General features: G+C 45.1%; 2 protein-coding genes across 2 annotated transcripts in view; one reads left to right on the top strand and one right to left on the bottom strand.

Annotated features, from left to right (window-relative positions):
* Positions 1–25,267, bottom strand: part of sde2 (SDE2 telomere maintenance homolog (S. pombe)) — a 43,668-nt gene extending 18,401 nt beyond the window's left edge. Inside the window, exons 1-6 of the mRNA XM_080193021.1 lie at positions 25,130–25,267; positions 20,796–20,913; positions 19,449–19,560; positions 17,463–17,632; positions 16,237–16,348; positions 14,431–14,794 (exon numbers count right to left, since the gene is read on the bottom strand). Of these exons, the coding sequence (XP_080049147.1) occupies positions 14,431–14,794; positions 16,237–16,348; positions 17,463–17,632; positions 19,449–19,560; positions 20,796–20,913; positions 25,130–25,246 (993 nt within the window). The 5' untranslated portion in view covers positions 25,247–25,267. The remainder of the gene's footprint in view (positions 1–14,430; positions 14,795–16,236; positions 16,349–17,462; positions 17,633–19,448; positions 19,561–20,795; positions 20,914–25,129) is intronic.
* On the top strand, positions 2,109–11,271 carry LOC145345239 (left-right determination factor 2-like). The gene is made up of 4 exons (XM_080193022.1): positions 2,109–2,415; positions 3,764–4,007; positions 6,170–6,406; positions 10,679–11,271. Exons 1-4 carry the CDS (start codon positions 2,118–2,120, stop codon positions 10,998–11,000), a joined length of 1,101 nt encoding a protein of 366 aa, XP_080049148.1. The 5' UTR covers positions 2,109–2,117; the 3' UTR covers positions 11,001–11,271.
* Positions 25,268–25,521: the final 254 nt, after the last annotated feature.

Below are 25,521 nucleotides of genomic sequence, written 5' to 3' on the forward strand. Positions count from 1 at the left end.
TCCTTTCCTGGGTTAGGCATACCATGGAATCTGCAGCTGGCTTCCCCACATTCTCTATCACAAGTAGTTAAGGTGACTCACATTTAAGGGGAATCTAGATAAGCACACAAGGAAGAGAGGAAAGGAAGGTTCCATGATGATAAGATTATATGAAGTCGGGTAACAGGAGGCTTGTGTGGAGTATAAACTCTGACACTGCCTTGTTAAGCTGAATGGCCAGTTTTAACACTGTTGATGCAATATAATTCTATACAATTCTCAGCCCTCACTGACAAGGTAGCACTCAGAATTTTCACCACTACTCATTGCAAAGATAGTTACACTTCAGTATAACAATGTGATAAAACTACTAAACTGTTCTCCTTTCCCCAGTCTCTATCAGATCACAGCTGCCCAGGCAGAAGATGCAAATGTGCACACAACACAATCCATTTTCCATGCAAAGTCTTTCATTTAATCATATGCAGACTGTAACATATGCTACATTCATTCCTTTGGACCCATCTAAACTGTAGGTGTTGGAAAGTTTCTGGCCAAAGTTTTGCCAATGTCACTAACAGGCCACCGCAGGATAAGTGAATAAAAGTTTAGTTTAAAGTTTATTTATTAGTATCACAAGTAAGCTCACATGAAGTTACTGTGAAAAATCTCTTAGTCGCCACAGTCCAATGCTTGTTCGGGTACACAGAGAATTTAGCATGGCCAATGCAGCTAACCTGCACGGCTTTTGGACAGTGGGAGGAAACCCATGCAGACATGGGGAGAACATGCAAACTCCACACAGATAGTGACCCGAGCCAGGAATTGAACCGGGTCCCTGGCGCTGAAAGGCAGCAGTGCTAACCAGTGTGCCGCCGCCCAAAGCAAAGTACTGAGAGTGCTGGAAATCTGACTTAAAAAACAGAAATCACTGGAAATACCCAGCAGATCTGGCAGGTTCAGTGGAGACAGAAACAGAATTAACGTTTCAAGTAGAAATATATAAAATTATGAAGGAAATAGAAAAGATAGAAGCAGGGAAGTTGTTTCCACTGGAAGGTGAAACTAGAACTAGGGTACACAACCTCAAAATAAGGGGGAGCAGATTTAGGACTGAGTTCAGGAAGAATTTCTTCACCCAAAGGGTTGTGAATCTGTGGAATTCCCTGTCCAGTGAAGCAGTTGAGGCTACCTCATTGAATGTTTTTAAGGCAAAGACAGATAAATTTTTGAACAGTAAAGGAATTAAGGGTCTTTGTTGTGAGCAGGCAGGTAAGTGGAGCTGAGTCCACGAAAAGATCAGCCATGATCTTACTGAATGGCAGAGGAGGCTCGAGGGTCCAGACAGCCTACTCCTGCTCCTGGTTCTTATGCTCTTATTAAGCCCATATGAATCATCTTCAGAAGTCTGATGTTAAATATTCTATGTTTTGTACCTACTGCTTAACGTGTACCAGTGTCCTGTAAACTCAATTTCCCAGGTTTAGCTGAACTAGATGTTGACATTACAATTAGCCTCAGTGTTCCCCAGAGTAGAGAAATGAAACACTCTAAGTTTCACAACTCAGAAACATTGCTGAAAATTGTGTGCACGTTACCGATGGGACAAACCTGACCGGAATGTTAACATCAGTGACAGATGGGGCAGATCTAACACAAAAGCCCCCTTCGTAACCAAGCAGCTGGTGAACACTCAGCCACCATGATCACGGATGCTTGGGAGAGGTACAAGGTGGCTGACGGGTCCTGTGTCACTGTACCTCAGCACGGGTTATCACACCTTCAGGAAGAGGCAAAGGAATACACACACACACACACATTTCAGTATTTGTTATAAATTTCACACCGGTAAGCTCGGCCCTTGGTAAACATTTAATGTGTTTTTTAATTAGCCCATTCCCGTTTGGTTTGCAATTTCCAGAGGTTAGAAGGTGTCAATCAAATTTAAAGGGTGCGACTTTGACTTCATGGCCTTTGATGTCTGGTCTTGTTACATAATCCACTTTGTCTGGAGTACACAGCTCCTTTAAAAACAAGGGTGACCCATAGATTGGAGAGAGAAGGCAGACAGCACTTTTAGTTGAGTGGGTCAGGGGGACAGGACTGCCGATTTCAGCCACATCAGACCCTCCAAGAACATGGCCAGAACTAACAATAATAGCTTGACTGTTGTACTGCTTACCTTTGCTTTGTTCATGCTTCAGACAAAACAGGCAAGTGGAATCGCCCACGACAACATTAAGTATGCCATGCTACGCAAACTGGGGCTAAGTGAAGTGCCGCAGCTGGAAAAGAGAGACCTGGAGAACACAGTGGTCCCGGCTCACGTGAGGAACAAGTACATCGCCATGTTACAGCTCCACAAAGAAAAGGAGAGGAAACGGAGAGCCCTGCCCAGCCTGGCTGGCATCTTACAAGGAATTACAGGCAACGCAGGTAAACTGCTTTCAATTCATTGGTTTGTTTCTGATTCAGAGTAATATTAACTACATACTCCCTCACCAACACCTTTCCCAGGGGCACTGCCTCACAATGAGAATGGTTTGTGTTATAATACTGCAGGCAGTAAAGGGAGAGGCATAGTCAGGGTGTACTTTGGAAGATCATTCCTTGAGTTTATGCTGTGGTAGTCTCCCCCACACTCATCTGCACATCACAACATAAAACACAGGAGGAGCTCCAACAGAAACTCACAATGCATATATCAGATGTCAGAGAGTCAGGCTGAGCAGATGCGTAAAAGCCAACAGCCTGGTTCCTGCACTGCACAGTGATGTCCATCACTTCCCTAAGAAGTGAAAACAAACATAGGGAGATTAAGTTTGATTTATTACTTTCACTGTATTCCAATACATGTGTCAAGTATTGTTTCTTGCATACTCTACAGGCAAAGCATACTGTTCATAAAGTACATAGGAGAGAAGGAAAGGAGAGGATGCAGAATGTAGTGCTGCAGTCATAGAGAAAGATCAACTTTATGAGATAGGTTCAATCAAAAGTCTGCTGGCAGCAGGGAAGAAGCTGATCTTGATTCGGCTGGTATGTGACCTCAGATTTTTGTAACATTTTCCTGATGGAAGAAAGTATGTTTTGGTTTGATTTATTATTGTCACATGTATTGGGATACAGTGAAAAGTATTGTTTCTTGCACACTATGTGGACAAAGCACACTGTTCATGGAGTAAATAGGGGAAAAGGAAAGGACAGGGTGCAGTTATAGATTGGGTGAAGAGAAAGATCAACTTAATACATGATAGGTCCATTCAAAATAGATCCCTGGACAGAAATGGTGTGAACTAGACATTTAAAAAAAAACGTTTAGGTTACTGTGTGCAGATGATAATTCATTACATACTGGTGCACTGTTCAACTGTGCAAGGCATCACACTTGGCCCATCTGATGTCCACAGAAGAATGGTCACAGGTGTGATCTCTGGGTGAAATTTGCTAGTTTGGAGTATCCATCTACAACTTAGTGTTTAAAAATAAGGGTGCGCTTTAAGTTTCCTTTTTTTTGAAACAGTCAGGATTATGACATTTAAAACATCAAGAAGCCTTGTGCAGGGGGGAGGTGGGGGGAGGAGAGGTCAGAGTTGTTGAAAAGCTTTATAATTACAGCTGTAAATTGATGAGTGATTTCCAGCTATGTGTATTACAAAGGCTGCAGCCAATTTCACACTGTCTGGAATACGCAGTTAATTCTTCTGAAGACTAATATTCTCAGGCAATCGAGTGGAAACGAGATTACAAACCACTTTATCTGAGCTCTACCCCGTTCCTACAGAGACAACAGGAGACGTGCTTTATTCGGACCCCAGCAGGCAGAGGCTGGTGTTTGATATGAAGGGGCTGATCCCTGAAAACAGTGAGGTAACCATGGCAGAGCTCAAACTCTTCAAGAAAGGCGTCCACAAGGGAGCGCTCCCTCCCAGGAGACACAGCCGGCCAGTTAATAATGCCAGGGTCAGTGTGTACTGGGTCAGAGTTCTGGCTGACGGCAGTAACAGGACCTCACTCATTGACTCCAGGTAAGAACTAAATTAATGTGGGAATGTAATCTGGCATTGGGCAGATTTTTAACAAAAGGTCAATTTTGTTCTTTTACAAGAAGGGTATCTATCCTGAAAGCTGACCGCTACCTCATATTTGCCAGCCATTGTTTTAATCAATCATTTGTGCCTCATTTTGTACTTGGCAAGGTTTGAAAAGTCTTTAAGATATATTAGCTCTCAAGACTGTGGGTACCACTAGCAATTAGTGACCATAAAGGGACTGGCACCTTTTTTGAGTTGCTGCAATGGTACAAAGAGCAGGAAAGGAGGATAACAGATTGTCTGATACAATGCTTGCAAGAGATATTGAAATCAAACCAAATCATTTTTACTATGATATTAGAACAAAGGGGAGGAGCAATGTGAAACCATGGAACAGTGAGATTACCAATGAAAGTAAAAAATGGCAGACATGGTAAATAATGGTTTAGTGCTGGAAAGGCAAGTAAGCTAGAATCATTGAATCCCGACAGTGCATGAGGACGACATTCGGCCCATCGAGTCTGCACCGACAACAATCCCACCCAGGCCCTATTTCCGTAACCCCACATATTCACCTCATTAATCCCTCTGCACATCCCAGGACACTAAGGGGCAACTCAGCATGGCCAATCTGCCTACTCGCGCATCTCCGGGCATCCCAAAGATACTAAAACTGAACCAGGGTGAGGGATTCAACAAAACTAATGCAAGCAAAATAAAATGATGGTACTATGCTGCTGAGTGAATGATGCTGAGTGTAGGGTGACGAAATTTGCTGATGACACGAAGATGAGTGGAAAAGCAAATTGCACAGAGGGTGTGGAAAGTCTGCAGAGGGATCTGGATAGGCTGAGCAAGTGGGCGAGGACCTGGCAGAAGGAGTATAATGTTAGCAAGTGTGAGGTTATCCACTTTGGCAGAAATAATAGTAGGAGGGATTACTATTTTAAGGGCGAAAAGCTGCAGCATGCTACGGTGCAGAGGGACCTGGGGGTCCTTGTGCATGAGTCGCAAAAACCCAGTCTGCAGGTGTAGCAAGTGATCAAGAAGGCGAATGGTATGCTGGCCTTTATAGCGAGGGGGTAGAATATAAAAGCAGGGAGGTCTTGCTGCAACTGGTGAGGCCGCAGCTGGAGTACTGTGTGCTGTTTTGGTTGCCACACTTGCGCCAGGATATTTTGGCCTTGGAGGGAGTGCAGTGGAGATTCACTAGGCTGATACCGGAGATGAGGGGATTGGACTATGAAGAGAGACTAAATAGACTGGGTCTGTACTCATTGGAGTTTAGAAGGATGAGGGGGGATCTTATAGAGACGTATAAGATAATGAAAGGGATGGATAGGGTAGAGGTAGACAGATCCTTCCCGCTTAGAAAGGATAGCAGGACTAGAGGGCACAGCCTCAAGATAAGGGGGGAGGGGGGGCAGTTTAGATCAGAGTTGAGGAGGAACTTCTTCACTCAAAGGGTGGTGAATCTCTGGAATTCTCTGCCCGTTGAAGTGGTGGAGGCTACCTCGCTAAATATATTTAAGTCATGGGTAGATAGGTTTTTGACAGACAAGGGAATTGAGGGTTGTGGGGAGAGAGCGGGAAAGTGGAACTGTTCCACTTCAGATCAGCCATGATCTTACTGAATGGCAGGGCAGGCTCGAAGGGCTAGATGGCCTCCTCCTGCTCCTATTTCTTATGTTCTTATGTACTAAAGAGTGACCAATCCATTTATGGTGTAAAGGAAATGAAAACATTGGGAGGATCAAGTTCTTTTGATTCTCTATCCTTTAGATTGCAAAATTGCACATGTAATTTTGATACTCAAAGATGACAGAGTAACCAAGGAATTATACATCAGTCGGCCTGACATCTGAGAGCAGGAAATAATGTCTCCATATCTTTGTCCTAAATGACCCTTATCCTGAGTGGGTAACCTCTAGATCTGGACTCCTTATCAGGGTAAATGATCTCTCAACAGTCGTGAGACATGTTGTCTTATTTTATCCACTTCCTTAATCTGGCTATACAACTTTACATCCTTTTCAAGTAGTAGAATACTCTGACTGGTTCAGTAATTTGGTTGCTGATTGGTTGTGTTGTTTTAAATTGGAACAGTGAGAGGAAAAGAACAACTAAACAGCTTCTGCCTTTGCTGAAATTTGCAGGTTGGTTCCGATCCTTGACTCTGGGTGGAAAAGTCTAGACGTCACTCAGGCTGTGCACTACTGGATGAAGACTGCAGATACACCCATGTACCTGGAGGTCTGGATCGAGGCAGAGCGAATGGGCAGCTACGCAGCTGAACTGGCTAAACTGGTGCATTTTACCACACAGAGCCCCGCTGACCAAGTCCTGGGAAAACCAGAATTAGTGCTCTACACTCTCAACCTGGAGGAATATGGGTATGCCTTCATTTAAAGCCATTTTTCAGGACTAACAGCCAATTCTGTCTCCCACACAACTTACTCCAATAAATCTCAATTTTTACATGGTAAAAGGGAATCATCAGCAAAAAGATAAAATGTTGGAAAATCTCAGGTCTGACAGCATCTGTAAGGAGAAAAAAAGAGCTGATGTTGAGTCCAGACGACCCATTGTCAAAGCTTTGATAATTCAGAAAGATGTCAATGCTTTGACAAAGGGTCATCTGGACTCAAAATAGCACCTGTTTTTCCTATCCTTGCAGATGCTGCCAGACCCTGCTGAGATTTTCCAGCATTTTCTCTTTCAGATTCCAGCATCTGTAGTAATTTGCTTTTAATTATCAACCAGCATTTACTGCCCATCCTCAGGTGCCCTCGAACCAAGTGGCTTGTTATATCATCTCAGAGGACAGTTAGAAGCCAACCACATTGCTGGGGAGATGGGCCAAAACTCATCTCCCAACCCATCCACCCAGAATCAGAGCAGGTGAGGGTCCAACATTGGTAATCTCCATTGACCTGGAATTTCCAGTCTCGCCCGAGTGAGGCCATATAATCCTGCCCACAGTCACATGTAGGCCTGGCAAGGATGGCAGATTAGGGAACCAGATGAGGTTTTACAACAATCAGTAATGGTGATTAAGGCAACAAATCAATTGTAGTTGTCCTGGTCACATTTACTGAAACTAGATTTATATTCCAGAATTATTAATTGAACTTAAGTTCCAACAGCTACCGCGATGGATGTGATCCCATATCTCCAAAGTATTAGCCTGGGCCTCTGGATTACTCAGACCACTAATACTATCACAATGCCAACTAGTCCTCTAAGAACGAAAAGGAACGGAGGATTTTGTATCGTGTGGAGTTCTCTTTTCTGTCTCCTCAGCTTGACTGGTTCATTTTAAGAATTTACTTTTGGGAATATTTACCTCACTCTTTTTATGCACCACGGACTTAAGTTTGATTCCAGCCTCCAGTCATTGTGCAAACTCCACACATACATTCTCCCCGTGTTTCCGTGGGTTTCCTCCACGTGCTCAGGTTTCCTCCTACACTCTGAAGGTGTGCAGATTAGGTTGACTGGCTGTGCTAAATTGACCCAGAGTCAGGGGATTACCAGGGTAAATATATGGCTTTACGGGGAAATACAAGGGCTTGGGCAGGATTGTGGTCAGTGCAGACTCGATGGGCCGAATGGCCTCCTTCTGTACTGTAGGCATTCTGTGATTCCTTTCACTTTGCTCCATTTGCGCACAGTACAGCAGCCAGGGGACAGCGACAAAGATTAGTGCTTAAGAAACCATTTGTTACTCTCTTACTCCTCAGCATTTCAAACTGGATTAAAAAGCTCTCACTCTCCCTGCAAAAATGTACTCAATTTAGTCTCTGATCAGTTAACACAGGAAACACAGTCTTTGTTGGGTTCCAAACTGATTGACTGCAATGAAGCAGTTCTTCCACTTTTTAAGTGTTTTTTTTTAAAAAGTGTGTTAGTTGTGTTCTGTGGAAAAACCTTTCAGAGAGAGGCTGCAATAGCACCTAACTTGCTACAGTGTGCCAGGAGCTTCAGATGGAGGATTTATTGTTGTCACATACAATCCTATAGTGCAGGAGGTGGCTATTTGGCCCATCGAGTCTGCAATGACCGTAATCCCACCCAGGTCCTATCTCAAGAGGAATTGCTGGCATCTTGAGAGGAATTGCTTGATAGAGCAGACGCAGTACGGTTTCGTTAAAGGGAAGTCGTGTCTGACAAATTTACTGGAGTTCTATGAGGATGTGTCTAGGGCGGTGGATAGAGGAGAGCCGGTGGATGTGGTCTTTCTGGATTTTCGGAAGGCGTTTGACAAGGTACCTCACAAGAGGTTATTGCAGAAGGTCAGGGGACATGGAGTTGGGGGTAGGGTGTTAGCATGGAGAGAGGATTGGTTGTCAAATAGGAGGCAGAGAGTGGGGGTTAATGGGTGCTATTCGGATTGGCGGATGGTGACTAGTGGAGTGCCCCAGGGGTCGGTGCTGGGGCCTCAGCTATTTACCATTTATATAGATGATCTGGAGGAGGGAACCGAGTGTAGGGTGTCGAAATTTGCTGATGACACCAAGATTGGTGGAATGGCAAATTGTGCGGAGGGTGTGGAGAGTCTACAGAAGGATTTAGATAGGCTGGGCGAATGGGCCAGGAAATGGCAAATGGAATTTAATGTTGGCAAGTGCGAGGTAGTCCACTTTGGTAGGAATAATGGTAGGAAGGATTATTACTTACTTGGCGAAAAACTGCAGCAGGCGACGGTGCAGAGGGACCTTGGGGTCCTTGTGCATGAGTCGCATAAACCCAGCTTGCAGGTGCAGCAGGTGGTCAGGAAGGCAAATGGGATGCTGGCCTTTATAGCGAGGGGGATTGAATATAAAAGTAGGGAGGTCTTGCTGCGGCTGTATAGGGCATTGGTGAGGCCGCAGCTGGAGTACTGTGTGCAGTTTTGGGCGCCGTACTTACGCAAGGATATTTTGGCCTTGGAGGGAGTGCAGAGGAGGTTTACTAGGCTGATGCCGGAGTTGAGGGGGTTGAGCTATGAGGAGAGGCTGAATAAACTAGGCTTGTACTCGTTAGAGTTTAGAAGAATGAGGGGAGATCTCATTGAGACGTACAAGATGATGAATGGGATGGATAGGATAGAGGTGGAGAGACTCTTCCTGCTCAGAAAGGATAGTAGGACTAGGGGGCACAGCCTCAAGATAAAGGGGGGGCGGTTTAGAACCGAGTTGAGGAGGAACTTCTTCACTCAAAGGGTGGTGAATCTCTGGAATTCTCTGCCCGTTGAAGTGGTGGAGGCTGCCTCGCTAAATATTTTTAAGACGCGGGTTGATGGGTTTTTGATAAGAGAGGGGATTAAGGGTTATGGGGAGAGGGTGGGAAAGTGGAACTGAGCCACGACAGATCAGCCATGATCTTATTGAATGGCGGGGCAGGCTCGAAGGGCTAGATGGCCTACTCCTGCTCCTATTTCTTATGTTCTTATGTTCCACAACCCCATGCTTTTTCCCTGGCTTGTCCCCCTGACACTAAGGGGCAATTTAGCATGGCTAATCCACCTAACTATAGGGATTCAGTGAAAAGTATTGTTTCTTGTGCACTACACAGAAAGCATATCATTCATAGAGTACATAGGGGAGGAGGAAAGGAGAGTGCAGAATACAGTGTTACAGTCATAGTTGGGGTGTAGAGGAAGATCAACTTAATGTGATGATCAATGTGTTTTATCTCAATTTGACTACAGTAAAATGGTGTAGATACACACTCTTGAAAACTTTAGTGACCAACTACTGCTGAGTGAGAATCAGAACCTCAACCTTCCCTCCACAAAATGCTAAAACTGCACAAAGCAGCAGCAGACAGCCAGCTACCAGTTATTTCAAGGTTACAATCCAATTAAGAGGTCTGAGGGTGGCACGATGGCACAGTGGTTAGCATTGCTGCTTCACAGGTCCAGAGACCTGGGTTCGATTCCTGGCTCGGGTCACTGTGTGGAGTTTGCACATTCTCCTCGTGTCTGCGTGGGTTTCCTCTGGGTGCTCTGGTTTCCTCCACAATTTAAAGATATGTGGGTTAGGTTGATTGGCCATGCTAAAAAATTGCCCCTTAGTGTCCTGAGATGCGTAGGTCAGAGGAATTAACGGGTAAAATTTGTAGGGATATAGGGGTAGGGCCTAGGTGAGAACATGGTCGGTGCAGACTTGATGGGCCGAAGGGCCTCTTTCTGCACTGTAGGGTTCTAATAAACTGATTAAATCTAAAATCTAAACATAAAGCTCCTAAACCTTCCTGGGGTTTAGGATATCACTTGTATCTAATTGAATTACAGCCTTTTGAGTTATTTAAAGCCGTTATTATTGTATGTTTAATCTGCGCATTGGATGCTTTGTCATATTAAAAGGCCACCTCTTCAAATCAAATAACAGCAAATTAGTTTCTCTAATGTAGTCACTAACTATTGTAATTTTTATTGTGTACTAAGCACAAAGCTATCAAAATGAGTCTATTCTATGTGATTTACTCCTGCACTATAGCACATGGGGTGAACAGGATCAAAAGTTATGGGGAGAAAGCAGGATTAGGCTATTGAGTTGGACAATCAGCCATGATCGTGATGAATGGTGGTGGAGCAAGCAAAGGAGTGACCTCCTCCTGCTCCTATCTTCTGTTATCTTCCAGGCAATTTTTCAACTGATTAATAATCTTCTGCTGTTCAGGAGTGCTGGGGACTGTGGTGCAAAGCAAAGTGAATGCTGCTGCAGGCAGGAACACTTCATCAACTTCAGGGAGCTGACCTGGACCCGGTACTGGATCATCGAGCCCCCCGGCTACCAGGCCTTCTACTGTGTGGGGGGCTGCAAGCAGCCACAGTGGCCTTTTGGCTACAGCGAGAGGAGCTGCACAGCGGTGGAGAGCGCCTCGCTGCCCGTGATGTACCTGGTGAAGAGGGGAGATTACACCGAGATCGAGGTGGCAGAATTCCCCAACATGATCACAGAGAAATGTGGCTGCACCGTGGACAATGTCACTGTGATATAACAGCCACCTCCAGGAGTCAATATTTCCTTGGAGAACATCCTTCTCTTAAAACTCATAACGCAGACAGAGATGCACAATGCAGAAGCACTTTATGTAAATATGTAACTTGAAAATGTATATTTTAGCTTTTTCTGTTTCTTCCTTTTCAGTGATGTTAATCACATTAAACTCAGTTATCAGTACGTCTTATAAGCCTGCAGAGTAACAAAGGGACAGACAGGACATGTGAACATTAATATTACACAGTAAACTCCTCTATTGATCCTGTTCTGAGCTCATTTTCAAAGCTTTCTCACACACAGGGCAGTGATGGGAGTTGGCAGGGAAGTTTCAAAAACACACAATGGCCGAGGCCACGACAGTCAATGTTGCGAAACAGAACGGGGAATGTTGGCATAACAACATGCATTGAAAGGAAAGAGAGGAAGAAGATCCATCAAACTGGAAGGAAGTATGGTTGATGGACATGCCTATGCAGGATTTAATATCAGAGAGGCTAAGGAAAAGGGCAGCATGGACAAGTTGGACTAAAGGCTTGTTTCCATGCTGTAAACCTCAATGGCTCTATAAAGACAATTATTGTTTGCTCATGCATAGGGGACAGATGGGCAATTTTATTACTCATCAGTTTAGATGGTACAGTCCAAGTCTGGCTGCTTCAGTGTTGCCACAACACAGATGGTGCAAATTCACAGCACCGGCACTTTTAGCGCAGTACAGAATGGCACAATTTGCAAATCATGTAGATATTACACATCAACTCAGCAGAAGACAGGCAAAGTCTGCAAAATAATTGAATAAACTTATTAGGATCATCGAATGCAGAATGAGCCATTCATAGAATCCCTACAGTGCAGAAGGAGACCATTCAGCCCATCGAGCCTGCAACAACCACAATCCCACCCAGAACCCATCCCCATTCATTTACCCTAGCTAGTCCCCCGACGCTAAGGGGCAATTTAGCCTGCCCAATCCACCTAACCCACACATCTTTGGAATGTGGGAGGAAACCAACGCAGACATGGACAGAACATGCAAACTCCACACAGTGACCAGAGACTAGAATTGAACCCGGATTCCTGACACTATGAGGCAGCAGTGCTAACCACTGCGCTGCCCATATGTGGAGCTGATGGCAAATCTAGGCCAGGCCAGAGAGATAGCGGAGTGTTCCCACTGGCACTTCACAATGGTTCAGCAGATTTTTTTTTGGTCATTTATTTTATTGGAGCTGGGTCACAAATCCACAGATTTACAGAATTCAATTGAACAACTTACCAATGAGTGAATCTGAGCTCTGGGTTACTCACTCAATACCACAATCACAACACTATTATACCCATTCTTCTGACATTTGAGGAATAGACCCTACATCTTTAGGAATGAAAGGAATAAATGATCCTGCAAATCCTGTCTGCCATTTAGGAGTGGCACAATGATTAGCACTGCTGCCTCACAGCACCAGAGACCCAGGTTCAATTCCAGCCTCACATGACTGCGTGCGTGGAGTCTGCACATTCTCCCCATGTCTGCATGGGTTTCCTCCCACACTCCAACGTGCAGGTTAGGTGGATTGGCCAAACAAAATTGTCCCCGAGTATAAGGCGATTAGCAGGGTAGTGGAGTTATGGTGATAGGGTGGGATTGTGTTCAGTGTAGGCTCGATGGGCCAAGTGGCCTCCTTCTACACTGTAGGGGCTCTATGATTTTGTCATGGCACCTGTGTGCTATGTGGGAGTTGTCCACGTGTAGAAAGCAGATAACTGAACTTGCGTGATAAACAGCAGTAAGTTTGCACATGCACAATCTGCAATAACATCCCAGCAAAGTAACTGTAATCCATTCACTTCAGTTTCTGTTTACCAGAGAACTCCTGTATATTCAGCTACTTCCCTGTAGGTATCACACAACTAATGTCCACTACATGTTACATTTACTGAATTTGCTAAGACAGGCAGACCCAGGAGTATAGAAATTGGGCCTTTCCTCTCTGGAAGGTCAGCGACCCAAAATATTAAACTTTTCCACTCTCTCTACTAGTTGATCTGCTGGGTGCTGAGCATTTGCTGTTTGGGTTTTAATATAAATAACTAACATTCACTGGAAATTGGGCATGTCAGCTACGATTCTCACCAACTTTTACTCATGCACCATAGAAAGCATTCTTTCTGGTTGTATCACAGCTTGGTATGGCTCCTGCTCTGCCCAAGACCACAAGAAACTACAAGAGGTTGTGAATGTTGCCCAATCCATCAAACCATCCACTGACTCTGTCTACATTTCCCTCTGCCTCAAAGCGGCCAGCATAAATAAGGACCCCCATGCACCCCCAACGTTCTCTCTCCCACCTTCTTCCATTGAGAAAAAGATACGAAAGCCTGAGGTCACATACCAACTGACTCAAGAACAGCTTCCCTGCTGCCATCAGACTTTTGCATTAAGTTGATCTTTCTCTACATGCTAGCTATGACTGTAACACTTTATTCTGCACTCTCTCCTTCTCTATGAACAGTATGCTTTGTACAGCACGCAAGAAATAATACTTTTCATTGTATACTAATACATGTGACAGTAATAAATCAAATTCTAATATTGAAAATGCATGCCAGGAACTGATTGAGGCTGACACTGTAGCGTAGGGCATTGCTGAGCTGATACTGTTTTGACGCAGGTGCCTGGTTTCAGATTCAGGGGTGAACCGCAGGGCCCCAGTGGCTTGTTCCTCACATGGATGTTAAAGTTCAGATGCCACTGTTCATAGAGGGGCAGAGAGCTCATTCCCCTTCCAAACTGCAGAGGAAAATGAACCGGTCACTCAACTTGCTGTGTTTTATGGGATCATACTGTGTGAGGTGAAAACAAACTAGTCCGCACGCTCTCTCTATCTCAAAGCAATTGTAAAACACTTAGAGATGGTGAGATGTCAAAAACAGCCATATAAATAAAAATATTTCCAAATTACTATGCAAATACAATTTGCTAGTAGTGGTTTTTAGAAGTTTTTAAAACATTATAGCAGCTTCTTCAATCCACAATCATATTGACCCTAACAATTATCGTGAAACAATCACAGAATTGCAGAAGAGGCCCTTTGGCCCATCGAATCTGCACTGACACACAAAAGGTCCTGACTTGCCCACCTAATCCCACTTGCTAGCACTTGGCCCAGAGCCCTGAATGTTACGGTGTGCCAAGACTTATTCAGGTACTTTTTAAAGGATGTGACGCATCCCGCCTCCACCACCCTCCCAGGCAGTGCATTCCAGACTGTCACCACCCTCTGAATAGGAAGGTTTTTTCTCAAATCCCCCCTGAACCTCCCACCCCTCACTTTTAACTTGTGTTCTTCGTAACTGACCCTTCAACTCAGGGGAACAGCTGCAAATGTTTTGTAAAAATGAGGAAACAGTAACAGTTATTGGGTACTTACATTAAGCTCTGGTGCATTAGCATCTTTTGCATCTTCTGTCTTGTCTTCAGAGCTTTCTCTGACACCCTCTTCTGTTAAAAGCCTGTGGTTGGCCTGTAAACTTGAAATTTTCTCTTCTGTTTCACTGCTGACTCCTGGTTCTGCTTGGTTTAGGGTCTCCTCTTGTACTGATGCTGACCTGGGCACACATGAGTCAACATGGGGCTCGGGAGGAGAGTCCCTCACAGCATCAGTGTTATCGTTCTCCACACTTGAACTCCCGGAGGAGCTCAGGGAGTGAGACAGAGCTTCATCGGAGGAGTGGCTGTCTGCTGTGCTCTCCTCATCGGAGCTCCCAGATTCTTCTAAATCTTCCGTCCCCATCCTGTAAAACAAGAACACTTCCTGACCACACAAAAGATGAACTTTTTTAAAGGTAAGTTACAGGGGTCCCACAGAGAGAACGGAATAGAAGAATATACTGACAGGGTTTGGTGCAGGTTATACCAACTGGACGGCACAGTGATTAGCACAATTGTCTCACAGCTCCAGGGACCTGGGTTCAATTCCTGCTTCAGGTCACTGCATGCAATTTGCACATTCTCTGTGTCTGTGTGGGTGCTCTGGTTTCCTCTCACATTCCAAAGATGTGCAGGTTAGGTTGACTGGCCATGAGAAATTAACCTTAGTATCAAGGGAACTAGCTAGGATAAATATGAGGAGTTACAGGGATAGATCTTGGGTGGGCTTGTGGTCGGAGCAGACTCGATGGGCCAAATGGCCTCCTTCTGCAGTGTGTGAATTCTATGATAACTGGAACTCCCTTGCCATGGTTAACCGCCTTTATATCCTCAGAAGAGCCTTGATATCCTTCTGGAAGTGAGATGCCAAGAATTGTATGCAATTAAGTGGTGTATTGAGCCTGAGAATACATTTGAGAGATTATTCTTTTTGGGAGTTGGGTTCGAAACCAAGAATGTTATGAGGAGACTATTTAGAGGTATTCGAAATCAATTTTGATAGTGATTCTATGGCAAATGTATTCGTAAGCAAAGGTCATAGATTTAACATAACTTAAGAGGAACGTTATAATCCAGAATGAAAGTTGCCAAAGTCCCAGAGGATCATAGGCTGCTCCCCCACTTTTCGGGAGAGAGCTGACTGGTGGCGATTTAACCCAAGAGCCACCATGCCTCAGGTGAGGGAGTCAAAGTTGCAAACGCAGGGTCTTGATGAATAACCTCAGCCGATATGGGATTTGACCCTGCGCTGTTGGCATTGCTCTGTATCACAAACCAGCTGTCCAGCCAAATGAGCTAAACTAACTCCCAAAATCTGGAATACATTACCCGCAAATTGTGATGAAATCAGATTCCTTCAGAACTTTCAAAAAGCAATGGGACTTGCACATGGTGAGGACTAACTAGAAGGGCTATGAGGAAAGGGCTGGAATGGGGAAATTGGTTCTTCCAAGGTGCTAATACAGGCATGATGGGCCAAATGGCGTCCTTCTGTGGTCTAAAGTTCTACATCGCTGAAATAGAAATAACACAGCACTATCCCATTGGTTCAGTGTGCCCTGTAGGAAGATCCCTGGTTCAGTTCTTGGTGAGTGCTCCAATAGTTTCTGATCAGCTTAACAACACCAAAGACAGGGTCTGGCTCAAGCTAATGCTACTCACCCTCCCTGCACAGCCTGAAACTCAAAGGCTGCAAACATTTTGGGTGAGCTGCCAGCATGTGGATAGCAGGGGGAAAATGCCAGCAGCAATCAGAAAAAGAGGACAGCTGAAAATAAGAGGCAAGAGAAAATTTGCATGTATTTACCAAAGACATTTTTTCTTTCCTTCTTTAGCCTCTGTATTTGTGGCAGGATGTGCACGTTTTCGGACTGCTCCACCTTCTGCTGACACCACAGCACTTGATGATGCTTGCAAACCTGGATAGAAATACAGGGTTAAAAATACACAGAGAACAATATCCCCATGAAGAAAAGCTCTTGAAAAGATCTTGCTTCTTAACACTTGTAGTATGATTGTGTAAACGGTCCAGAAAGGGGCAAATTTACAATCACGCCTTGCCTGTTAGTACACATGCAATTTTTGAATCACAAATCAACAAATACTGCTCTGTGAATCTATTCAACCTGAATCGTGCATACTTGCACTGAGGGGCGGCACAGTGGTTAGCACTGCTGCCTCACAGTGCCAGAGACCCGGGTCGATTCCCAGCTCGGGTCTGTGGGGAGTTTGCATATTCTCTGTGTCAGCGTGGGTTTCCTCCGGGTGCTCCAGTTTCCTCCCACAGTCCAAAGATGTGCAGGTTAGGAATACTGGCCATGCTAAATTACATCTTAATGTCAGGGGAACTAGCTCGGGTAAACACATAAGGTTATGGGGATAGAGTCTGGTGGGGTTTGCAGTCAGTGCAGACTCGATAGGTCGAATGGCCTCCTTCTGCACTGTTGGATTCTGACTTAATAGTTGCTGGCCTCCCTCATTTTATAGGTAAATGTTCAATTTCCAAAATATTGCCTTTAAAAGTAGAGAAGCCAATGCTGTTCGAGCCAGTAGATTAACCTCTTTACTCTATTTAAACTCAGCGCCCTCCTCATATTTCATTGCAGCACCTAGTCAGGAGAGATGCTGGAGTATCCATCCCCAGAGCTCACTCAACTTGACACAGCCAAACTCCAAGATCATATAAAAGCAAATTACTGTGGAGGCTGGAATCTGAAACCAAAAGAGAAAATGCTGGAAAATCTCAGCTGGTTTGACTGCACCTGTAAAGAGAGAAAAGAGTCGACGTTTCGAGTCCAGATGACCCTTTGTCAAAGCTGGATGAAGCTGATTGATCACTTGTGAGGTGCTGCCTTGCCTTCACTGCTAAGCACTGCACCCCATTACCGACTTTCTCAAAGCACGGCTAAGATCAAGAATTGGACTTGGATGAGGACTAGTCCCACTGGTCAATCACTTCATGCGACAATTCTTTTGTTAATACAAGAATGTTGCTGGACACCAGTAAGACAGGGTTTCTGAACAGAGCTGTACCTTTAAGCACAGAATCCTCCAGGCGCTCAGACATCTCATCCAGCTGCTGTTCATACTGCGGGTCAGAGAAATAGTGCTTGGGCTCAGCCAGTTTGCGCTGTAATCGTTCCAATCTCCTCTGCTCTCTTTCTGCTTCTCGATCTGCCTGCTTCTTTATCCATTCGGCCATACTGTACAAAGAAAACAATTAATGCATGTTTCAGCATTTCCAACATCATAATTATCAAGGCCGCCCTTTCCCCTCTCCTGTGCTGCTCTGTACATGGGTGACGTAGCTCTCTGGCACATCTATAAACACAAGCTTGTGAGTTTACTATCAAATAAACTGGTTGGACTTTAACCTGGTGTTGTGAGACTTCTTGCTGTGTTTACCCCAGTCCAACGCCGACATCTCCACATCATGACATCTATAAATGTCCATGTCTGAGCATCCAAAAACAAAGTCTAGAATTTCTACAGCACTTTATGACCTGAGGACATTACAAAATGTTTTCCAAGCCAAAGATGTAATATTTAAACTGGGGTCAGAGTTGTGATGGAGAAAACAGAGCAGCCAATTTGTACACAGCAAGTTCTCACAAACAGCAATGTGATATCCACTGTTTTTAGTGCAGTTGGCTGAGGGAAAAACACTATCTAAGGCACTGGGAGAATTCCCCTGCTCACCTTGGTATCTGCTATGCCTTTTACAAGGCAATAGACAGGGCTTTAATTTAACTTCACATTGTAGTACAGCATCTCTGACAGTGCAGCTGCTCCTCAATACTGTACTGGACTAGACTTAGAATCATAGAATCCCACAGAAGTAGGCAATTCAGCCCATCAAATCTGCACCAACAACAATCCCACCCAAGCCCTATCCCCCTATCCTCATGACCTTACCCTGCTGACACCCCGACACTAAGGGGCAATTTTTCTTTTAGCATGGCCAATCCACCTAACCTGCACATCTTTTGGAGTACAGTAAGAAGTCTCACAACATCAGGTTGAAGTCCAACAGGTTTACTTGGAATCACAAGCTTTTGGAGTGTTACTGTATTTCATGAACGAAAATGGCCCCTTATAATTCAGCATATTATTACTGAAGATCCTTCCTAGCCTTACATTGTCAGGAAATAGCTATCTGGCCCATCACATCTATGCCAGCACTCTGCAAAGCAATTTTCACTTCCACCTAGAAGGACACGGGCAGTAGGTCCCTGGGAACACCACCACCTGCAAGTTCCCCTCCAAGGCACACACCATCCTGACTTGGAAATATATCACCGTTCCTTCGCAGTCACTGGGACAAAATCCTGGAACTCCCTCCCTAATGGCATTGCGGGTCACCACAGAACATGGACTGCAGTGGTTCAAGAAGGCAGCTCACCACTACCTTCTCAAAGACAACTGGGGATGGGCAATAAATGCTGGCCTCGCCAGCAATCCCCATGTCCCACGAACGAATAAAAAAGAAAATTAGCCGGTGTTAGTCCCTCGCCATTACCCTGCAAACTTTTTCCTCTTCAGGTGTTTATCCAATTCAGATTTGAAAGCTTCAACTGAACCTTTCAGGAACTGCATTCCTGGTCATAACCACTCGCTGTGTAAAATAGTTTTTGTCTACATGTACATTTCTATACGGATCAGGTCACCAGGGAGTACTATTACTGCAGCTTGCAGTCATATTGATGTAAAGACAGACAGAGCTGTGGCAGTTAGCCCCACTAACTGTTCATGGGAGCAGCAACACCACAGCAATCCAGGAGGTACGCAAGGCAGACCTGGATCTGTGTCACCTTCCACTCATACTGTGCCCTGGTTTTGGACTTTCTGCCAACAGAAACAGTCTCAGCCTATTCTGTCACAATCCCTATCGCCAGTCTTCACATTATTAGTACCATGCTGAAACAATTATAGGGAAACAGAGTAATGTAATATTGCAATTCTAGCAGCAAGAGCACACGTTAAAACAGCACATCTTCAGGGGTGAGCTGAATATCTTACGCCTTCTCATGGTTTACATCTCGTAGCCTTCTTCCACTCAAATCCCGGCAGGCCTCTCGGTTTGTCGTTTTCTCAATTTGCGCTCCGAGAGCTCGAAGCATTGAGCCAAACCCTGTGCAATGACATAAACCCAAAGAATTACAGACTATATCTCTGCATTATCATCATCTACTCTTCTCAATTTATCCTGATGTTTGGAAGCAGGAAGACTCCCTGGCAGTAGGTTTGTTAGGGAGAAAGCATCATCGCTGAATCCCTCATTAATCAACATCCTGGGGGTTAGCATTGACCGGAACTGGACTAGCCATCTAAATACTGTGGCTACCAGAGCAAGGCTAGGAACCCTGCAGTGAGCAACTCACCACCTGATTCCCCAAAGCCTATCCACCATCTACAAGGTAGGGAGTGTGATAAAATCCGGATGAGTGCAACAATCAAGGAGCTCAACACCATCCAAGAGAAAGCAGCTGCTTGATCAGTTTCCCATCATCTAGCATCAACATGTACTCTCTCTAGTACTGAAGCACAGTAGCAGCAGTGTGTACCATCCTCAACACACACTGCAGCAACTCACCATGGCTCCTTCAATAACACTTTCCAAACCCACATCTCTACCTACCACAAGGACAAGGGCAACAGATACCTGGGAACACCACCAACTGCAAGGTCCCCTCCGAGTCACCCACCAGTCTGACTTGGGAATATATTACTCTTCCTTCACTATGGCTGGAATCCCAGAACACCTTCCCTAATAGCACAGTGGATGTTCCTACATTTCGTGGACTGCAGCAGTTCAGGAAGATAGCTCATCGTCAGTCCATTTGTAGGTAGATTAAAAGCATACATGCAAAAATTGTATAACTAGCTCAGAGCACCAAGAGGTACTACTACTGTACCTGCCAGTCATGCAAAGGTACTGACAGATACAGAGCTGGGAGAGTCAGCCCCTCAGACTGCTCATGGAAATAGTGACATCAGGATGGCACACTGGTTAGCGCTGCTGCCTCACAGTGCCAGGGACCCCAGTTCGATTCCTGGCTTGGGTTACTACAGTGCGGAGTCTGCACACTCCCCCCATGTCTGCATGGGTTTCCTCCAGGTACTCCACTTTCCTCCCACAGTCCAAAAGACGCGCTGGTTAGGTGCACTAGGCATTCTAAATTCTCCCTCAGCGTACCCGAACAGGCACCGGAGTGTGGAAACTAGGCGATTTTCACAGTAATTTTGTCGCACTGTTAATGTAAGCCCATTTGTGGCATTACTAAATAAACTCAAATATCATTGTAACCCAGAGATAGCCAAGGCAGACCCCAAATCCTAAAACATGAAGCCACGTTTAAACATTACCTCCTTTCCCTCCAACAAGTCTTTGCTCCAGGCTGTAAATTCCTCCATGTTGCAGCTCCCCTTCTTCGACAAGCAGCTTTCCATTATATGTCAGGTAAACATCTGCAATGGGCAGGCCCTAGAGTTGAGATAAATAAAACAAAGCCCAGGTGTGCCAAGATCAAATATCTTTTCCATCAATATACATTTATTGTATGTGCACATACCCATTAGTCAGGCAGTGGAGAGGTAAAGAACTTCCCTAATCACTGGAATTCCCCATTTAAACTTTTATAATATGAACGCAAGATAGAGGAACTCAGCAAGCCTTATGGACCTGCTTGGCCATTCAATATCATGGCTGATTTTACATATCTCCAAACACTTAATTCCCTTAAAACCCTATCAGCCTCTGTCTTGACTGTATTCAATGACGTGAGCATCCATTTGAGGAACTACAAAGGCTCACAAACTCTTAAGAAATTTCCCCTAATCTCAGTCATAAATGGCTGTCTCCCATATACTGAGACCCCTTCCTCCTGGGAGGTCCCAGTATCATCTTAAATGAGGAAAGAGATAGAAAGACAAGAAGTTCTTAAACAAAATTAAGACTCATGAGATTGGGGGGTAATTTTTTTTTATTCATTCATGGGACATGGGTGCCACTGGCTGGGCCAGTATTTATTGCCCATCCCCAGTTGCCCTTGAACTGAATGGCTCACTAGACCATTTCAGAGAGCAGTTGACAGTCAACCACATTGCAGTGGCTCTGGAGTCACGAGGCCAGATCAGGCAGATTTCCTTCCTTAAAGGACACCAGTGAACCAGATGGGCCTTTCTGACAATCGACAATGGTTTCATGATCATCAGAGGATTCTTAATTCCAGATTTTTTTTATTTAATTCAAATTCCACCATCTGCCAGGGCGGGATTCGAACCTGGGTCCCCAGAACATTAATTGAGTTTCTGGATTAATAACCTAGCGATAATACCACTAGGCCATTGCCTCCTATTAATATGGATTATGATTGGTTCAAGGAGTAGGAATAAATGGGATACTTTCAGGTTGGCAGGCTGTAACTGATCAATCCTTGCACCCCAAATATTTAAATCTATATGTCTTAAATGAGGGGACTGAATTTAACACATACAAGTTTGTTGTTGATACAAAGTTAGGTGGTGAGGAGAATGCAAAAAGGCTTCAGAAGGATATAGTTGGATTGGATAAGTGAGAAAGAACGTGGCAGATGGAATACAATGTGGGGTAGGGTGAAGTTATTTACTTTGATAAGGAAAATAAAGGGTAGAGTATTTTTTGAATTGTAAGAAACTGGGAAACGTGTGCACTGAGACGTAACTCATACCTCATTCACTGAAAGATCACAAGCACAAACAGCAAGCAATTAGGAAAACAAACCGTGATAGCTTTGATTACAAAATGATTAGAATGGATGAGTTTACTACATTTATTCAGGGTATTGGTGAGGCCACACCTGGAATTATGTGTACAGTTTTGGACTCTTTACCTGAGGAAGAATATGCCTGCCCTAGAGGAGAACGACAAATATTCCGTGGACAGATTCCAGGGATGAGGGGATTGTCCTTTGAGTAGAGATTGAGTAGACTCGGCCTATCGTCCCTGAACTTTCTCTGATTCACCATGGATGTGCAATCTCTCCACACCTCCATCCCATACCAGGACGGCCTGGGAGCTCTTCGCTTCTTTCTTAAAAACAGGCCTGAACAATTCCCATCTACCACCACTCTGCCTGCCTGAACTTGTTCTATCTCTCAACAACTTCTCCTATAACTCATCCCACTTTCTCCAAATCAAAGGAGTAGGAATGGGTACCTGCATGGGTCCTAGTTACGCTTGTCTTTTTATGGGGTACATGGAACATTCCTTGTTCCAGGCCTACCCAGGTTCTCTCCCACAACTCTTTATTGGAATATCAATGACTATTTTGATGCCGCTTCACGCTCTCATCCAGACCTTGAAAAACTCATCAACTTCACGTCCAGTTTCCACCCCTTCAGCGCCTTCACAATCCATCTCAGACACTTCTCTTCCCTTCCTTGACCTTTCAGTCTCCATATCTACCTACCAATATCCATTTCAAGTCTACTGACTCCCACAGCTATCTGGACTACAGCTCTTCGTACCTTACATCCTGTAAGGACTCTATCCTTTTCTCACAGCTCCTTTGCCTCTGTCACATTTGTTCCAATGAAGCACCTAAGTGGTGCTTCTAATATGTGCTCCTTTTCCTTCAGCCATGGATTCTCACCTACAGTTATCGACAGGGCCCTCAACAGCATGCAGGCCACCTCCCATGCCACGACCCTTACCCCCTCTTCTCCTTTTCACCCCACCACCCTCTGCATGCAAAGCATAATCCTCTGCCATTTTCACCAACTCCAGCGTGATGCCAGTACCAAACACATCTTTCCTTTATTCCCTCTGTCAGCATTCTGCAGAGACCATTGCCTCCTAGATAAACTAGTCCACTCCTCCACGATACCCAAAACCTCTGCATTTTGGAAAGTCCAATGCATGTAGGATTTATACAGTAAATGGTACTATCCTTCGGAGTATTAGCAGGCGGAGAGAAATCTGGGCATACACGTCCAACAATCGCTGAAAGTGGTAATGCAGGTGGATAAGGTAGTCAAGAAGGCATACAGCATGCTTGCCTTCATCAATTGGGGCACTGAATACAAAAGTGACAGGTCATGCTGAAGCTGTACAGAACCTTAGTTAGGCCCCATTTAGAATATTATATACAATTCTGGTCGGCGCATTACCAGAAGCATGGTAGTAAGGACGTGGAATGCCCTGCCTACAGTAGTTGTGGACTCACCAACTTTAAGGGCGTTCAAATGGTCAGTGGATAGGCATATGGATAACATTGGAATAGCTTAGGTTAGAGGGTCATTAGATTTGTTCCACTGGTGGGCGCAACATCGAGGGACGAAGGGTGTGTACTGTAATGTTCTATGTTCTAGAAGCATGTGGATGCTTTAGAGAGGGTACAGAAGAGGTTTACCAGAATGTTGCGTGGTCTGGAGGGTATGAGCTATGAGGAGAAGTTAGATAAACTCAGTTTGTTCTCACTGGAACAACACAGGTTATGAGGTGAACTGATGGAGTTTTACAAGATAATGAGTGGCATGGACAGAGTCAGATACTCTTTCCTAGGGTAAGAACATAAGAAATAGGAGCAGGAGTAGGCCATCTAGCCCTTCGAGCCTGCCCCACCATTCAATAAGATCATGGCTGATCTGTCGTGGCTCAGTTCCACATTCCCGCCCTCTCCCCACAACCCTTAATCCCCTCGCTTATCAAAAACCTATCAACCCGCATCTTAAAAATATTTAGCGAGGTAGCCTCCACCACTTCAACGGGCAGAGAATTCCAGAGATTCACCACCCTTTGAGTGAAGAAGTTCCTCCTCAACTCCGTTCTAAACTGTGCCCCCCCTTATCTTGAGGCTGTGTCCTGCTGTCCTTTCTAAGTGGGAAGAATCTCTCTACCTCTACCCTATCCATCCCCCTCATTATCTTATACATCTCTTTTAGATCCCCCCTCATCCTTCTAAACTCTAACGAGTACAGACCCAGTCTATTCAGCCTCTCTTCATAGTCCAACCCCCTCATCTCCGGTATCACCCTAGTTCCAGATTCTCTGACAAACGGAAACATCCTCTCCACAACCACCATGTCAATACCTCTCAATCTGAAAGGTTTCAATCAGATGCCCTTGCCTGTCTGTGAGGTTGGTGATGGTCTGGAATGCACTGCCTGGGAAGGTGGTGGAGGCAGGGTGCCTCACATCCTTTAAAAAGTACCTGGATGAGTACTTGACACACCATAACATTCAAAGCTTTGGGCCAAATGGGGGCAAGTGGGATTAGATGGGAAGATCAGCACCTTTCATGCATGCACACAGATTTGATGGGCTGAAGGGCCTCTTCTGCTCTGCAGTACTCTGTGATTCTAAAGTCATCTTACTCTTCTAAACTCTACAAAACTAACACCTCCAGCCCTTCCTTATAAGACAATTCCTGGTATTAGTCTAGTAAACCTCTGAACTGTTTCTAACGTATTTACCTAAGGAGAGCAATAATGTACACAGTATTGGTCACAGGTGTGGTCTCACCAATTCCCTATACATCTGAGACATAACCTCCCTACTTTTATAACCCGTTAATGATAACATTCAATCAGCTTTGCTCATTATCTGCTGTTACTGAGCTTTAGTGAACTGACTGGAACAGGGGGGGTTTGGGGGGGGCAAGTGATCCACTGGGGAAGAGGGGTCATTCCCGGGCGTGGCGGAACAGCAGCTGACTCACCTCCTGCTGGCAGCAGTGCTGTTTGAGCTGTAGGCCTGTGGATCCCGGCGGCAGGTTCACAGCCCAGAGCCGGGAGTCAGGGAGGTGCCGGCGAAGCCAGATCTCCATGGCGGCCATTGGGGAATTGCGCCTGCGCGACAGACACGCAGTGTCCAGGCGCCTGCGTCCTGACGTTGCGGAGCACGTCTAGCGCGCTGACGTTCAGACCGCGCCACCACGTGACGCAGCTCTAGCAACGCCCCGCGGCCTGTCATGTGATATCCTTGGTGACGTCACTGGGGCGGGAAACGAGCTCCTCCCCTGGGGGAGAAGCTGCCTTTATCCAAACCAGCTCAGGCCTTCAGAATAAATACAGACAGACCTTGTTCATCATCGCAATCCCCCATCTCCCC

Source organism: Carcharhinus amblyrhynchos, chromosome 7 (genome assembly GCF_965287045.1).
Source record: "Carcharhinus amblyrhynchos chromosome 7, sCarAmb.v2.hapA, whole genome shotgun sequence".
Lineage (NCBI taxonomy): Eukaryota > Metazoa > Chordata > Chondrichthyes > Carcharhiniformes > Carcharhinidae > Carcharhinus > Carcharhinus amblyrhynchos.

Excerpts from the sequence above, each read along its gene's own strand:
- LOC145345239 (XM_080193022.1), top strand. The coding sequence starts at position 2,118 with ATGGCCAGAACTAACAATAATAGCTTGACTGTTGTACTGCTTACCTTT. Across the intron at positions 2,416-3,763 it reads AGGAATTACAGGCAACGCAG|AGACAACAGGAGACGTGCTT; the intron begins GTAAACTGCTTT and ends CCGTTCCTACAG. Across the intron at positions 4,008-6,169 it reads ACCTCACTCATTGACTCCAG|GTTGGTTCCGATCCTTGACT; the intron begins GTAAGAACTAAA and ends TGAAATTTGCAG.